Below are 16,390 nucleotides of genomic sequence, written 5' to 3' on the forward strand. Positions count from 1 at the left end.
ATTTTTGTTTTAGTTGACAGTGCTTTTGAGGTCTTAGTCCTAAAATCTTTGCTTGAACCAGTGTCCTGAAGGGTTTTCCTTATGTTCTCTTCTATTATGTTTATAGCTTCAGATCTTATGTTTAAGTCTTCAATCCATCTTGAGTTTTGCATATGATGAGATAGGGGTCCAGTTGCATTCTTCTTCATATGGATTTCTAATTTTCCCAGAACCATTTATTGAAGAGGGTGTCTTCTACTCAGTGTATGTATGTTCTTGGCACCTTTGTCAAAAATCAGTTGGCTATAAATAAATTTATTTCTATGTTCTCTACTCTCTTCTATGGGTCTATGTGTCTATTTTCATACCAATATCATGCTGTTTTGGTTACTGTACCCTTGTAATATAATTTGAAGTCAGACAGTGTGATGTTTCCAGATTTGTTCTTTTTGCTCAGAACTGCTTTGGCTATTCTGGCTCTTTTTTGTTTCAATATGAATTTTAGGATTTTTTTTCTATTTCTGTAAAAGTAACATTGGTATTTTGATAGGGATTTCATTGAATCTGTATATTGCTTTGGGCACTATGGTCATTTTAACAATATTCTTCCAATCCACAAGCATGCGATATCTTTCCATTTGTTTGTGATATGGTCATTTTAATGATATTAATTCTTCTAATCCGTGACCATGAGATGTCTTTCCATTTGTTAGTGTCCTTTTCAATTTATTTCATCAGTGCTTTTCCTTGTACAGATCTTTAACCTCCTTGGATAACTGATTCCTAAGTATTTAATTTTCTGGCTGGGGGCAGTGGCTCACGCCTGTAATCCCAACACTTTGGGAGGCTGAGGCGGGCAGATCACCTGAGGTTGGGAGTTCGAGACTAGCCTGACCAACATGGAGAAACCCCGCCTCTACTAAAAACACAAAAATTAGCCAGGTGTGATGGTGCCATGCCTGTAATCCCAGCTACTCGGGAGGCTGAGGCAGGAGAATAGCTTGAACCTGGGAGGCAGAGGTTGTAGGTGAGCCAGGATCACATCATTGCACTCTAGCCTGAGCAACAAGAGCAAAACTCTGTCTCAAAAGAATTTTTTTTTCTTTGTAGCTACTGTAAATGAAATTGCCTTCTTGATTTTTTGGCTACTTCATTATTGGTATGTAGAAACACGACTGATTTTTGTATGTTGATTTTGTATCCAGCAACTTTACTGAATTTGCTTATCAACTCTAAGAGTTTTTTGGTGCAGTCTTATGGTTTTATTAAATATAAGATGAAGTCACCTGCAAAGAGGGACAATTTAACCTCCTCTTTTCCAGTCTGGATGGCTTTTCTTTCTTTCCCTTGGTTGACTGCTCTGGCTATGGCATCCATTACTTTGTTGAATAAGAGTGGTAAAAGTTTGTTCCAGTTCTTAGAGGAAAGGCTTTCAAATTCCCCATTCAGTATGAGATCATGTATGGCTTTTATTATTTTGGGGTATGTTCCTTCTATGATTAGTTTGCTGATTTTTTTTTTTTAATCATGAAGGGATATTGGATTTTATCAAATGTTTTTTCTGCATCTATTGGGATGATCATGTGGTTTTTGTCCTTCATTCTGTTGATGTGATGTACACGTTTATTGATTTACTTACGTTAAATCATCCTTGGATCCCCAGTATAAATCCCTCTTGATAATGGTATACTATCTTTGTTATGTGCTGTTGAATTCAGTTTGCTAGTATTTTATTAAGGATTTTTGTGTCTATGTTCATCAGGAACACTGGACTAGTTTTTTTAGTTGTGTCCGTATCTGGTTTTGGTATCAGGGTAATGCTGGCCTTGTGGAATGAGTTAGGGAGAATTCTCTCGACTTCAATATTTTGGAATAGTTTAAGGAGGATTGGTATTAGTTCTTCATACATTTGGTAGAATTTGGTAGTGAATCTACGTGCTCCTGGGCTTTTCTTTGTTGGGGCACTATTTTTATTACTGTCTCAATCTCACAACTTGTTAGTGGTCTCTTCAGGTTTTCTATTTCCTTCTGATTTAATCTTGATAGCCCATTCGTGTCCAGGACTTTATCCATTCTCTCTAGGTTTTCCAGTTTGTTAGCATATAATTGTTCATAACAGTCTCTGATGATATTTTGTCTTTCAGAGGTACCAGTTGTAGTGTCTTTTTTTCATTTCTGATTTTATTTAGTTCTTCTCTCTTTTCTTTTCTTTTTTTTCTCCAATACTGGGTATAAGCAATTCTCTCTTCTTGGCTAGTATAGGTAGCAGTTTATAAATTTTGTTTATTTTTTCAAACATCAACTTTTCATTGATCCTTTGTATTATTTTGTTCAGTCTCTACTTTGCTTAGCCCTGTTCTGATCTTTATTATGTTTTTCCTTCTGATAATTTTGGGTTTGGTTTGTTCTTGCTTTTCTAGTTCCTTGAGGTACATTGTTAGATTGCTTATTTGAAATTTCTACTTTTTGGATATAGGCATCTATTGCTATAAACTTCCCTCTTAGAATTGATTTTTCCATATTCCACAGGTAATGGTATGTTGAATTACCATTTTCATTTGTTTAAGATTTAAAAAATTTCTGTCATAATTTCCTCATTGACTCAATGGTTGTTCAGGAGCATGTTGCTTAACTTCCACATATTTGTATAGTTTCCAAAGTTCTTCTCAGTATTGTTTTGTAGTTTTATTCTATTATGGTCTCAGAATATACTGAATATCCTGGAGAATATTCCATGTGCTGATGAGAAGAATGGGTATTCTGTAGTTGTTGGATAAAATATTCTGTAAATGCCTGTTAGATCCATATGATCTAAAGTCCAGTTTTGTTGTTTTTTTTTTTTTTATGATGGAGTCTCATTCTGTCACCCAGGCTGGAGTGCAGTGGTGCAATTTTGGCTCACTGCAACCTCCACTTCCTGGGTTGAAGCAACTCTCCTGCCTCAGCCTCCCGATTCGCTAGGACTACAGGCACGCACCACTATGCCTAGCTAATTTTTTTAAATTTATTTTTAGCAGAGATGGGGTTTCACCATAATAGACAGGCTGCTCTCGAACTCCTGACCTTGTGATCCACCTGCCTCAGCCTCCCAAAGTGCTGAAATTACAGGCACGAGCCACTGCACCCAGCCTAATTTTTGTATTCTTTTTTTTTTTTTTTTTTTTTTTTGAGTCAGAGTCTCACTCTGTCACCTAGGCTGGAGTACAATGGCGCTAGCCTGGCTCACTGTAACCTCCGCCTCCTGGGTTCAAGCGATTCTCCTGCCTCAGCCTCCCAAGTAGCTGGGATAACAGGCATGCGCCACCATGCCCGGCTAATTTTTGTATTTTTAGCAGAGATGAGGTTTCACTATGTGCTCTTGGCCTGTCTCTGCAGCATTCCTTCCTTTGGGTGTGAGGCAGGATCCTGTCTGGAATGAAGGTCTTATGACCCATGGTCAAAGCAGATCAAATAATTTCTTTACGACCAGTTTTCACATAGAAAGGTGATGGGGAAGCTGGAGTAATATTCTCAGGTTTTATGTAAAGCTGGCTTCGGGGAAAAAGAGTTCTGGTTTCTGTGACCTGCTTCGGGGAAGAGGGATTCTGGTTTCTATGGTTAGCCTCAGAAGAAAATGAGAGATCAGATAGGTGGGCAGAAAAAGGTCAGGGAGAGCTGCTACTGAGGCTTTCATTTCAGGGTATCACTTTCTGAGACCCTATACACCCTTCATAAAAGGTGTACCAATTTATGTGTAAGAATGCCTACTTGTCCATCTTCTCACCAATAGTGTTTTGTTAAAGTTTCTTAGTTCTGCCAGTCACATATTCGAGTCTTTTTTCTTTTTTTCAAGATACAGAGTCTTGCTCTGTCACCCAAGCTGGAGTTCAGTGGTATCACTCTAGCTTACCACAGCCTCAAACTTCTGGGTTCAAGCAATCCTCCCACCTCAGTCTCCTGAGTACTTGGGACTATATCATGCCTGGCTAATTTTTCTAAAAAACAATTTTTTTTTTTCTTGAGACAGAGTCTTGCTCTGTTGCCCAGGCTGGAGTGCAGTGGCATGGCCTTGGCTTCACTGAAACCTCTGCTTCCTGGGTTCAAGTGATTTTCATGCCTCAGCCTCCTTCATAGCTGGGATTACAGGCGTGTGCCACCACGCCTGGCTAATTTTTGCACTTTTAGTAGAGATGGGGTTTGGCTATGTTGGCCAGACTAGACTCAAGCAATCCAATGGTATGAGCCATTATATCCAGCCCCAATTACACATTTCTATTGTTCCATTTTCCCACCTACTTCCCCCTAATTAGCTTGATATTCATCTTTTACTATTTTAACAGGTTCCTTAGGGATTAAAATGTCCATCATTAATTTATCTAAGCCTATACATATATATACCCCTACCCTAATCAGCAGGAAATTGTAGTGTATTTTAATTCTGTCTATACTTTAAGTGCCACAAGAATTATCTAAGTGTCACTTAGAGTAATTCACATATTTACTTCTTGTTGCTTCTTCATTCCCTGAATCTTCATGTTTCTTTTACAAACTTCAAGTTTTTTTCTTCAGTTTAAACAAAAACTTTAGTATTTCCTTTAATGTAGGTACTCTGGTAAGAAATATCATAAATTTGTCTACAACTGTCCTTGTGCTAACTTTATCCTTGAAGGCATTTTCACTAGTTATAGAAATCTAGGTTGGTAGTTATTTCATTTCAGCCCTGTGAAGATGTCATTCGATTATCTTTTATCTTCTATTGTTTTGTAGAGATGGTAGCTCTTAGACAAATTGTTGGTTGCTCATTTGTATGTACTCCCCACTCCTCCCATCCTGTCCTGGGTACTATAACATTTTCACTTTTTTAGTTTCAGCAGTTTTAAGATAATGTGTCTAAAAATCACTTTTTATTTACCTCATTGGGGTTGATAGGAATCTATCTGGGGCTTGTGGTTGTTTGACGGTTTTGGAATGCCTTTAGTCATTATCTCTTAAAATATTGCTTCTGTCCCCGTTCTCTCTTTTTCCTTCTGCTATTCCATTACATATTAGACCTTCCTCACTGTATCCCCTATTTATCATCTCTTCTCTTCTGCATTTTCCACTGATTGTTATCTCCATGCTTCATTCTGGGTATTTTCTTCTGATCTATTTTAAATTACTAGCTCTCTCTTTAGCTGTTTCTAATCTGCTGTGGTTGTAGCCACCAACTGAGTTCTTAATTTTGATTGCTAGAGTTTATAGTTTTCATTTGGTCTTTTTTGTTTGTTTGTTTCCAATTCTCTTCTAAAATTCTCAATTTTGTCTCATCTAACAAATTAAACATTTAAAATATATTTCTAAAAACTCCATTTTCTGGAGTCTGCCTACCGTCTACAGTTTATTTTCTTTTTTCTTAGGATTATTGTGCCTCCTATTGTGTCTTGAATTTAAATTAAGTGTTAGATACTGCATATAAAAATTTATAGAAGTAATTTGAGGCCTATAAAAATGCTATATTCCTCCAAAGAGGACTTAAGGTTTGCCAACTTCTCCCAACACTTGGTGGGCCTCTGGACTCTAATTTTGGCCTCCAACACCTTTCAAGAATGCCACTCAGCTTCTCAGCTACCTTTTCTGGAACTTGCAGAAGCTCCCAAGGAAAAAGCAATCCTGAACACCAGGTTCCCTCTTACTTCTTTCCCCAGGTCCTATACCTGTAATTCCTTAATGCCTTGTTCCTTTCTTTTCTTTTCCTTCCTTCCTTCTTCCTTTCCTTTCTTTTTTTTTTCTTCTTTGAGACAGTCTCACTCTGTTGCCCAGGCTGGAGTACAGTGGCGTGATCTTGGCTCACTGCAACCTCAGCTTCCTAGGTTCCAGTGATTCTTCTGCCTCAGCCTCCCAAGTAGCTGGGATCACAGATACACGCTATCACACCCAGCTAATTGTTTTATTTTCAGTAGAGACAGGGTTTTGGCCATGTTGGCTAGGCTTGTCTTGAACTCCTTACCTCAACTGATCCACTCGCCTTGGCCCTCAAAGTGCTGGGATTATAGGCATGAGCCACCGCAGCTGGCCTCCTTAATGCCTTGTGTCTTAATACTCCGGTGTCTTCAAGCAGGTTATTTTAATATTTTATTCCAGAGGAAACAGTTATTCACAGCAGGAAGGTTAATCCAAATTACCCAGTCTACCCTTACCAAAAGCAGAAAAAAACCCTTCACTTTCCCCAAATAGTGCATTTAAATTCTTTAGAGGAGTGCTGCTTTCTCTCCTTTTAACTTGAGTAAATGCCACGCTTGAGTTCTGTCACCGAGATGAAGCAGGGGAACAAGGAGAAAGACCTTGAATTAATTGCCTTTTAAAATACTAATCTCACTTCTGCACTTCATCATATTTGCCAGCTCTGGGTCTAGGTCCTCTTGTAGCCACAGTTTCTGTTTCATCTAACAACATGTCAGAAAAACATTTGAAATCTCATAGACATTGTTAAGCAGACTACTTCGTTTTTTCTGTTTACTTCTTTTTGTACTTCACATTCTATGTAGAATTATAAAGGATATGAAGAAAATGTGTTCAGCCTACCATCTTAAAGTAAGTTTCATTAAATCTTTCATTTTACTTTCTAAAATTCATCCTACAGACAGACACAAATGCACAAAAATATTAGCACTATTTTAATAAAATGATGGAAATAACTCAAATATCCATTAATAGGAAGTTGTTTAAATTATGGTACAATACAGTCATTTTAAAAGATAAGCCAATATATCATAATTTAATTCCATTCTGTATGAAAATAATTTTCAAAACTACTTATGACAGTATATGCACAGAAAAAGAAATTCGTATGATAAACATGTAAATAAACATATTTATAACATATGCTAACTCAATACTATTTATCTATGGTGAAGGCATTATAAAGAACTATAGATGGACTCATTAAATAATTTCATAATATTTGAATTTTTATATGGAAAAGTTTTTTACATAAATAAAACAAATAATAAAACATATCAAGCCAAACAGATTACTTCTATCAGAGCTCTCATATGCTAAGAAGCCAAGCCAACATCAAAACAGGTTTCTGGGAATACACATTCGTTTTACACTGAAGGCTGCATCTCCTTGGTTTGCAAAACAAACAAAACAAACAACCCAAAATAGGTCTCTATTTGAAAGTATATAAGATTAACGGGGCAAAGGCAAGCCCAGTGCTTTAAAGCATGGAACTTAGAAGAAAACAGTCCTAACTAGTGATATTAAAGGGAAATAATTCATTTATACATAAAAATAGAAGAGACGATAAAGTGACCAGAGAAAAACAGAAGTGGGGTGGAGGAGCATTGAAAAGACATAGAATACAAAGGGCAGAAGTAGAACTGATGGAAACCAAGATAAGAATTAGAGTCCAGTAGGAAAGAAGCAAGCACATACATTTTTATGTTTAAGATATGTAATGGCAATATGCTATCGCTAATCTTTTTCAATTTTGATGGCCGCGTATCTGATAATACTAATTTCATATTATGCGTAAATGAATTAAACTGGAAAATAAGCCCAAGTTTTAATATCTGTACTGCTAAAGAGAGCAGTATGATCTTATGCTGAAATCACCTGACATTTTTGGTCTTAAAAATTCAGTAATTTTCAGATAAAAAAACTCTATAGTCTTAAAAGAAGACTGTTCTTTATTCATTTAGGTATCTACTTTTGCAGCTGTAGATAACTAACTGTATCCACACCTATCCCCTTACAACATTTCATTCTAGCACTGAGATGCCCAGTGCGACGACTCCTACTCCTGTACTCATGAAAGATACTGATAATCAGTTATAGCACTTTGCCCCTGGGCACAGTCACTGAGCCCTCCCTTCCTTTCATACTTCTATAAGGTCATCTTCAATAAACTGGAGATGGTACATGAGATAAAACCTATTTGCCATCTTACATATCCTTAAGCAAGATGTGAATTTCATTACAATTCAAAGACTTTCCTAGTGAATAGTGTCTATATAAACAGTTTGTTTTTAAAAAAACTCTGGGCTGGGCGCCATGGCTAGCCAGGTGCCATGGCTCACACCTGTAATCCTAGCACTCTGGGAAGCCAAGGTCAGTGGATCACCTGAGGTCAGGAGTTCGAGATCAGCCTGGCCAACGTGGCAAAACCCCATTTCTACTAAAAATACAAAGATTAGCTGGGTGTGGTGGTGCATGCCTGTAATCCCAGCTACTCGGGAGGCTGAGGCATGAGAATCACTTGAACTCAGGAGTCAGAGGCTGCAGTGAGCCGAGATCGTGCCATTGCACTCCAGCCTGGGCGACAAGAGCAAAACTCCATCTCAAAAACAAAGCAAAACAAAACAAAACAAAACAGCTCTGGTAATTATCTTATGAATAAAACTGACTCTCATTTTTTGAACACATTAGATTAATAAATTAGGACATAAACTTTGTCAAGATAACCTAAAGATGACAACATAGATATTTCCTGACTTACTTATTCTGAAACTAGATTAATAAATTAGGACATAAACTTTGTCAAGATAACCTAAAGATGACAACATAGATATTTCCTGACTTACTTATTCTGAAACATTTTTTATAACCTCTGTCATTACAACTCCTTTGGTCACAGGTACCAGTCTGAGCAATTCTAGACTCATGCAAACTGTTCAAAGAACCTAATATACCCATTAATCCTATTCAACTGTACAGTCAAAGGCATAATGAGGTCTGGGGCAATGCACTGCCAGTTTACTTAGCATATGTTCAGTATAACAAGAGTTAGTGATAGCAATGAGGATTTACTTTTTTATGTATGTATGTATCTATTCCTGTATTCATTAATTTACTGAGATAGGGTCTTGCTATCACCCAGGCTAGAGTGTAGTGGTAGAATCATAGCTCACTGCAGTCTCTGACTCTAGGCTCAAGCAATCCTTTTGCTTCGGCCTCCCAAGAAGCTGGACTACAGGCGTGGACAACCTCATGCAAATGAGGATATAAAAATAATATTTATCTGAAGGTTTTCTCCCGTAGATATTTTTAAATCATTAGATATAGATGGCCTCACCATTTTAAAATTAGACAAGCAAATGAAGAAGAAAAAAGAGAGAAACAAATTCTTACCAGTTTTTCTGCTTCTGTGTTCATTTCCCTTAATTTCTTGATATGTTCCTTTTTAATCATGAGAATTTTTGATAATCTGGTCTACAGACAAAGAAGATATATTTTAGAATAAACAGAGGCATTTAGGTAAACATTAAATTTCCAATTTTTAGTAAGATATTTTAGCATAGATTTTAGTGTTTCAACATATATATATAGCATAGCATCGTTTTGTGTTGTTTTTCTTCTGAGACACAGTCTCGCTCTGTTGCCCAGGCTGGAGTGCAGTGACGCAATCTCAGCTCACTGCAACCTCTGCCTCCCAGTACAAGCGATTCTTGCCTCAGCCTCTTGAGTAGCAGGTATTACAGGCACATGCAACCACGTCTGGCTAATTTTTTTGTTTGTTTTTGTTTTTGTTTTTTGAGATGGAGTCTTGCTCTGTTGCCCAGGCTGGAGTAAAATGGAGCAATCTCGGCTCACTGCAAACTCTGTCTCCCAGGCTGAAGTGATTCTCCTGCCTCAGCCTCCCAGTAGCTGTGATTATGGGTACCCGCCACCATGCCTGGCTAATATTTATATTTTTAGTAGAGACGGGGTTTTGCCATGTTGGCCAGGCTAGTCTTGAACTCCTGACCTCAAATGATCCACCTGCCTCGGCCTCCCAAAGTGCTAGGGTTACAGGCATGAACCAGGGCGCCCGGCCATTTTGTTTTAGTAGAGATGGGGTTTTACCATGTTGGCCAGGCTGGTGTTGAACTCCTGACCTCAAGTGATCTGCTCACCTTGGCCTCCCAAAGTGCTGGAATTACAGACATAAGCCACTACACCTGGCCTCGTAGCACTGTATTTTATATATCTAATTAGCTGACAAGCAAATAGTATTTTAAAAATCCACTGCAACTAGAACATGTCAAAAGGACTAAGGAGTCAATCTGAACAAGCTTTCACTGGTTCAAAATTCTGTTCTTCTTAGCAGGATCTGCCCTCAGGAAAAACTATTTAACCAGAGGCTAACATGCTAGGGTTTTAGCAGAGGCTAACTGACCTTCGCTGGGGAAGAGAAACACCCAACCCCAGCCCACTCTAGCCACCCTGCACCACCTAAGAGGAGGAAAAACTGAGATGTGTTTGTGAAGTTCACGGTCCAGAGGCTCAGGCTGACCAAAAGACTGAAACCTACTTACAAGACTATAGAATGTTTCATCATGTCCCCCAACACCTTACCACCATTATCACGAAAGCCTATTTACCACAGTTCCTTTTACATAGTCTATCATGTTTGGCAATCAAGAAAAAATTACAAGGCACACCAAGAAGGCAAAAAACGTAGTTTGAAGAGACAAAGCAAGCATAAAAACCAGCCTCAGATATGGCAGGGATGTTGAAATTTGCAAGAACTATGAGTAATACGCTAAGGCCTCTAATGGATAAAATAGTATGCAAGAACAGATGGGCAATGCAAGCAGAGAGATGAAAATTTCTCGAGCGTGAGGATATATTATTTCTTTTTCTTTTTTTTTCTTCCATAAGAGTTACCTCAGAAGAGGATATATTAATAGGAACTTCCAAAACTAAAAAGCAAAGAGAACAAAGACTGAAAAAATCAGCACAGAATGTCCAAGGACTGTGGCACAACTACAAAAGGTATAACTTAAGCTTTAATGAAATACCAGAAGGAGAGAAAAGAGAGAAAAAAAGGAAGAAATGTCTGAAATATAATGAGAATTTTCCCCAAATTGATGTCAGATACCAAAGCAAAGATCTAAGAAGCTCAGAGAATACCATACAGGAAAAATGCCACAAAAACCTCTACATTTACATATATCATATTCAAACTACAGAAAATCCAAGATAATGAAAAAATTCTGGCCCAGCTATGGTGGCTCATGCCCCTAAACCCTGCACTTTGGGAGGCTAAGGCAGGCAGATTGCTTGAGCCCAGCAGTTCGAGACCAGTCTGGGCAACATAGCAAAACCCTGTCTCCACATAGTTTAAAAAAGGAAAAAAGAAAAAAATCCTGAAAGAAAACACTTTACGATAGAGAAACAAAGATAAGAATTTCATCTGACCTCTCCTCAGAAACCAGACAAGCAAGAAGATACTAGAGTAAGATATCTTGTGTTGACAGAAAAAAAAATCTGGCAATCTAAACCTCTGCACCTGATGAAATTATCATTCAAAAGTAAAACAGGACTGAGCATCAAGGCTCACAGCTGTAATCCTAGCACTTTGGAAGGCCAAGAGGGAGGACTGCTTAAGCCGAGAAGTTCCAGAGCAGCCTGAGAAACACAGCTAGACCTTATCTCTACAATAAAAAATAAAAATTTTTAAGTGAATGAGAAATAAAGACTTTCTCAGAGAAAAAACTTGAAAAAATAGGTCACCAGTAGGCCTGCCTTATAAGAAATGTTTTCTTTTTTTTTTTTTTAAGACGGAATCTTGCTCTGTTGCCCAGGCTGGAGTGCAATGGCACGATCTTGGCTCCCTGCAACCTCCGCCTTCTGGGTTTAAGCAGTTCTCATGCCTCAGCCTTCCAAGTAGCTGGGACTATAGGCGCACGCCACCAAGCCTGGCTAATTTTTGTATTTTTAGTAGAGACAGGGTTTCACCATATTGGTCAGGCTAGTGTTGAACTCCTGACCTCAAGTGATCTGTCCACCTCGGCCTCCCAAAGTGCTAGGATTACAGGCGTGAGCCACCGCACCCAGCCAGAAATGTTAAATTATGTTCTTCAGAGAAAAAGAAGATGATACATATCAGAAACTCAGATATAAATAAAGGAAGTATATCAAAGAAAGAATAAGTTGAAGGTAAAACAAAAACTTCTATTTTCCTTATTTCCTTATTCCAACAGATAACAGTTTGTTCAAAACAATAACAGCAACAGTGTATTTGATTATGTATGATTATGTGTATATATGCTTATGCATGCTTAGGTATAGATAAAATAGTGACAGCAGTGATACAAAAAAAAGGGAGGGATGAATTAGGATTATTTTGTTATTACTGGGTACTAGTACTACCCATGAAGCTGCCCAGTGTTATTTGAAAGTGGATGTAGATTAGTTGTAAAAGTGTATCATGTAAATTCTAGAGCAACCATTAAAGAAAGGTAAAAGAAAAAGGAAAGGTAAAAGAAAACTGACATGCTAAGAAAGCAGAGAAAAATTAAATTATATAAAGTAATTAAACCATGAAAGACAAAAACAGAGTGGAATGTAAAAATAAGAACAAGGAATATGAGCAACAAATACAAAATAGTAATAAATATGATAGATATTAATCTAACTATATCAATAATCACTTTGAAATCTACTTTAAGTATAAAGACACGGATAGATTAAAAGTAAATGGATGGAGGCTAGGTGTGGTGGCTCATGTCTATAATCCCAGTACTTTGGGAGGCCAAGGAGGGTCCCATTGCTTGAGCCAAGGAGTTCAAGACTAGACTGGGCTACAGTGACACCCCATGTCTATACAAAAAGATACAAAAATTAGCAGGTGTGGTGGCTTGTGCCTGTAGTCCCAGCTACTTGGGAGGCTCTGGTGAGAGGATTGCTAAGCCCAGGAGGTTGAGGCTGTAGTGAGTCAAGATCATGCCACTGCACTCCAGCCTGGGCTACAGAGGAAGACCCTGTTCTCAGAAACAAAACAAAACACAACAAAAAGGGCTAGGCTCTGTGGCTGACACCTGTAATCCCAGCACTTTGGGAGGCTGAGGCAGGCAGATTGCTTGCAGTCAGGAGTTCCAGACCAGCCTGGCCAACATGGTGAAACCCTGTCTCTACTGAAAATACAAATATTAGCCAGGTGTGGTAGACCACACATATAATCCTAGCTACTTGGGAGGCTGAGGCACAAGAATTGCCAGGAGGCAGAGGTTGCCTGGGCAAGAGAGCAAGACTCTGTCTCAAAAAAAAAGAAAAATAAAAAAAAAACAAGGGATGCCAAGGCGAGTGGATAATGAGGTCAAGAGATTGAGACCATCCTGGGCAACAATGGTGAAACCCCAACTCTACTAAGAATACAAAAATTGGCTGGGCATGGTGGCAGGTGCCTGTAATCCCAGCTACTCGGGAGGCTAAGGCAGGAGAATTGCTTAAACCCTGTGAGGTGGAGGTTGCAGTGAGCTGAGATCACACCACTGCACTCAAGCCTGGGTGACAGAGCGAGACTCCATCTAAAAAAAAAAAAAGTAAATGGATAAAGAATATGCCATGCTAACACTAATCAAAAGAAAGCAGGAACAGTTATATTAATTTCAGACAAAGCAGACTCCAGAGCAAGGAAAGATGTCAGGAAGAAAAAAGGGGCATTACATAATAAGAAAGGGGTCAATGTTCCAAGAAGACATAACAATATGTAATTTTTTGTTTTTGTTTGAGGCAGAGTGTTGCTCTGTTACCCAGGCTGGAGTGCAGTGGCATGATCTTGGCTAACTGCAATCTCCACCTCCCGGGTTCAAGCAATTCTCCTATCTCAGCCTCCTGAATTGCTGGGATTACAGGTGCCCGCCACCACACCTGGCTAATTTTTGTATTTTTAGTAGAGATGGGGTTTCACCATGTTGGCCAGGCTGGTCTCGAACTCCTGACCTCAACTGATCTGCCTGCCTTGGCCTTCCAAAGTGCTGGGATTACAGGTGTGAGCCACCGTGCCCCACCAACAATACTTAATATTTATGTACCTAACAAATGAACATCAAAACATGAGGAAAAATGATGGACAAACTATTAACAAATAGATCAATCCACCATTATAGTTGGAGATTTTGATACCTCTCTATCAGAAATGAACCAATCTAATGGGCAGAAAATCAGCAAGGACACAGTTAAACCAACAATACCATCAATTTACTGGATATAATTGACATCTATAGTGTACTTCATCAAATAACTGCAGAATATACTTTCTACCAAAGGCTGTAAGGAAAATTCATGATGATCTCATTCTGGGCCACAAAACACACCTTAACAAAATTAAAAGAACAGAAATCATACAATGTATGCTCTTAGACCACTACAAAACTCTACTAGAAATCAATAACAAAGAAAGCTGTAAAATCTAAAGACATGTCTAAATAATACATGAGTCAAAAAAGCAATCTAAAAGTAAAATGGGAAAAAAAATTCTGAACTATATAAAAATAAAAAGATGACTTGTCAAAATTTGTAGGATGCAGCAAAAGCAATGCTTAGTGGGAAATTTGTAGTATTAAATGAATATATTAGTAAAGAAAAAAGACCTAAAATCAGTAATTTAAGCTTCCACTTTAGGAAACTTAAAAAAAAGAAAAGAAAAGCAAATTAAATACAAAGTAAGCAGAAGAAACAATACAAATTAGAACAGAAATCAATAAAATTCAAAAAAGGAAATAGAAAAAAAAAACTAACAAAACCAAAAGCTGATTCTTAAAAAAGATCAATGATATTGATAAGCCTCTAGCTAGGCTAAGAAAAAAGAGAGAAGACACAAATTATTAATTTCAGAAATGAAAATGGGGCATCACTATAGATCCTATGGACTTTAAAAAGATAATAAAAGAATACTATAAATAACTCTATGTCCACAAATTTGATAACCTTAATAAAATGAACAAATTCCTTGAATGACATAATTTCCAAAACTCACACAAGAAAAAGATGGAGTGGCTCTGAATAGGCTTCTATTAAATGAACTGAGTCAATAATTAATAACCTTCCACAACAGAAAGCACCAGGCCCAGATGGGTTCACTAAGGAACTCTACTAAACGTTTGAGAAAGAAATTATACCCAATCTCTATAATGTTTTAGAGGATAGAAGTAGAGGAAACACTTCCTAACTCATTCTCCCAGGTTAGCATTAATACCAAACTCTGACAAAGACACTATAAAAGAAACCTATAAGCCAGGCACAATGGAATGTACTCATAATCCTAGCTACTGGGAGGCTGAAGTGGGAGGATCACTTGTACTCAGGAGTCTGAGCCCAGCCTGGGCAACACAGATCCCTTGTCGAAAAAGGAAACAAATAAAACTATAGACTAGTAACTCTCATAAACACAGACACAAAAATTCTCAATAAAATACTAGCAAATTGAGTCCAGTGATGTATAAAAGGATTTAAGATCACAGCCAAGTGGGATTTATCTGAAGTATGCAAGGCTGATTCAATGTTTGAAAATTAATTAATATAATCCCTCACATCAGTAGGCTAAAGAAGAAAAATCACACAATCAGACTGATACAGTCAAAGTATTTGACAAACTTCAACACTCACTCATGAGAAACTCTCACTAAACTAGGAATAGACAACTTCCCCAACCTGATAAAAGATATCTACAAAAAAACCCCCATATTTAATATCATACTTAATGGTGAGAAACCAGAAGTTTTCTCACTAAGATCACGAACAAGGCAACAATGTCCTCTCTTATCACTCCTTTTCAACATCATACTAGAAGTCCTAGCTAATGCAATAAGACAAGAAAGAGAAATAAAAGGTAGAATAATTTAATTGGGAAGGAAAAAAAAAACTGTTTTAGGCAGTTGACATGACTATCTATGTAGACAATCTGAAAGAACTGACAAAAAAAAATCCCTGGAACTAATAAGCGACTATAGCAAAGTTGCAGGAATCAAAGTTAACATACAAAAGTCAATTTCTTTGTCATATATCAACAATAAACAAGTAGAATGTGAAATTAAAAATACAATAGTTTACCTTAACACCCCCCAAAATGAAATACTTAAGTATAACAAAATATGTGTAAGACCTATATAAGCAAAACTACCAAACTCTAATGAAAGAAATAAAAGATCTAAATAAATAAGAGATATTCCATGTTCATGGATAAGAAGACACAACATTGTCAAGATACCAGTTCTTTCCAACTTGTTCTATAAATTCAGTGCAATACAAGTCAAAATCCCAGCAAGTTCTTTTACGGATATTGAGAAAATGATTCTGGTCTATACTGAAAGGCAAAAGACCTACTATAGCCAATACAATATAGAAGTAGAAGAACGAAGTTGAAGGACTGACACTACTTAACTTTGAAAGATACTATAAAGCTACAGTAATCAAGACAGTGTGGTAGTGGCAAAAAATAAAATAAATTGATCAATGGAACAGAATAGAGAGCCCAGAAATAAATCCACATAAACAGTCAAATGATCTTCAACAAATGAGCAAAAGCAGTTGCCCAACAAATTGGCAAGAGTGGAGAAAAGTCAGTCTTTTCAACAAACGGTGCTGGCAACAACTGGACATCCACATACAAAAAAAAAAATGAATCTAGACAAAAAATCTTACACCTTTCACAAAGGGAATCACAAACATAGATGTAAAATCCAAA

At 37.5% G+C, this 16,390-nt stretch overlaps 1 protein-coding gene across 3 annotated transcripts in view; it reads right to left on the reverse strand.

Annotated features, from left to right (window-relative positions):
* LIN9 (lin-9 DREAM MuvB core complex component) overlaps positions 1-16,390 on the reverse strand; it is a 78,586-nt gene that overhangs the window by 16,803 nt on the left and 45,393 nt on the right. For all 3 annotated transcript variants that reach the window (XM_012459809.2, XM_012459810.2, XM_064383571.1), the window contains one exon: positions 9,070-9,150. In XM_012459809.2, the coding sequence (XP_012315232.1) occupies positions 9,070-9,150 (81 nt within the window). The remainder of the gene's footprint in view (positions 1-9,069; positions 9,151-16,390) is intronic.

This window comes from Aotus nancymaae, unplaced genomic scaffold (genome assembly GCF_030222135.1).
Source record: "Aotus nancymaae isolate 86718 unplaced genomic scaffold, 86718_ANA_hifiasm-v0.15.2.pri h1tg000032l_0, whole genome shotgun sequence".
Classification (NCBI taxonomy): Eukaryota; Metazoa; Chordata; class Mammalia; order Primates; family Aotidae; genus Aotus; species Aotus nancymaae.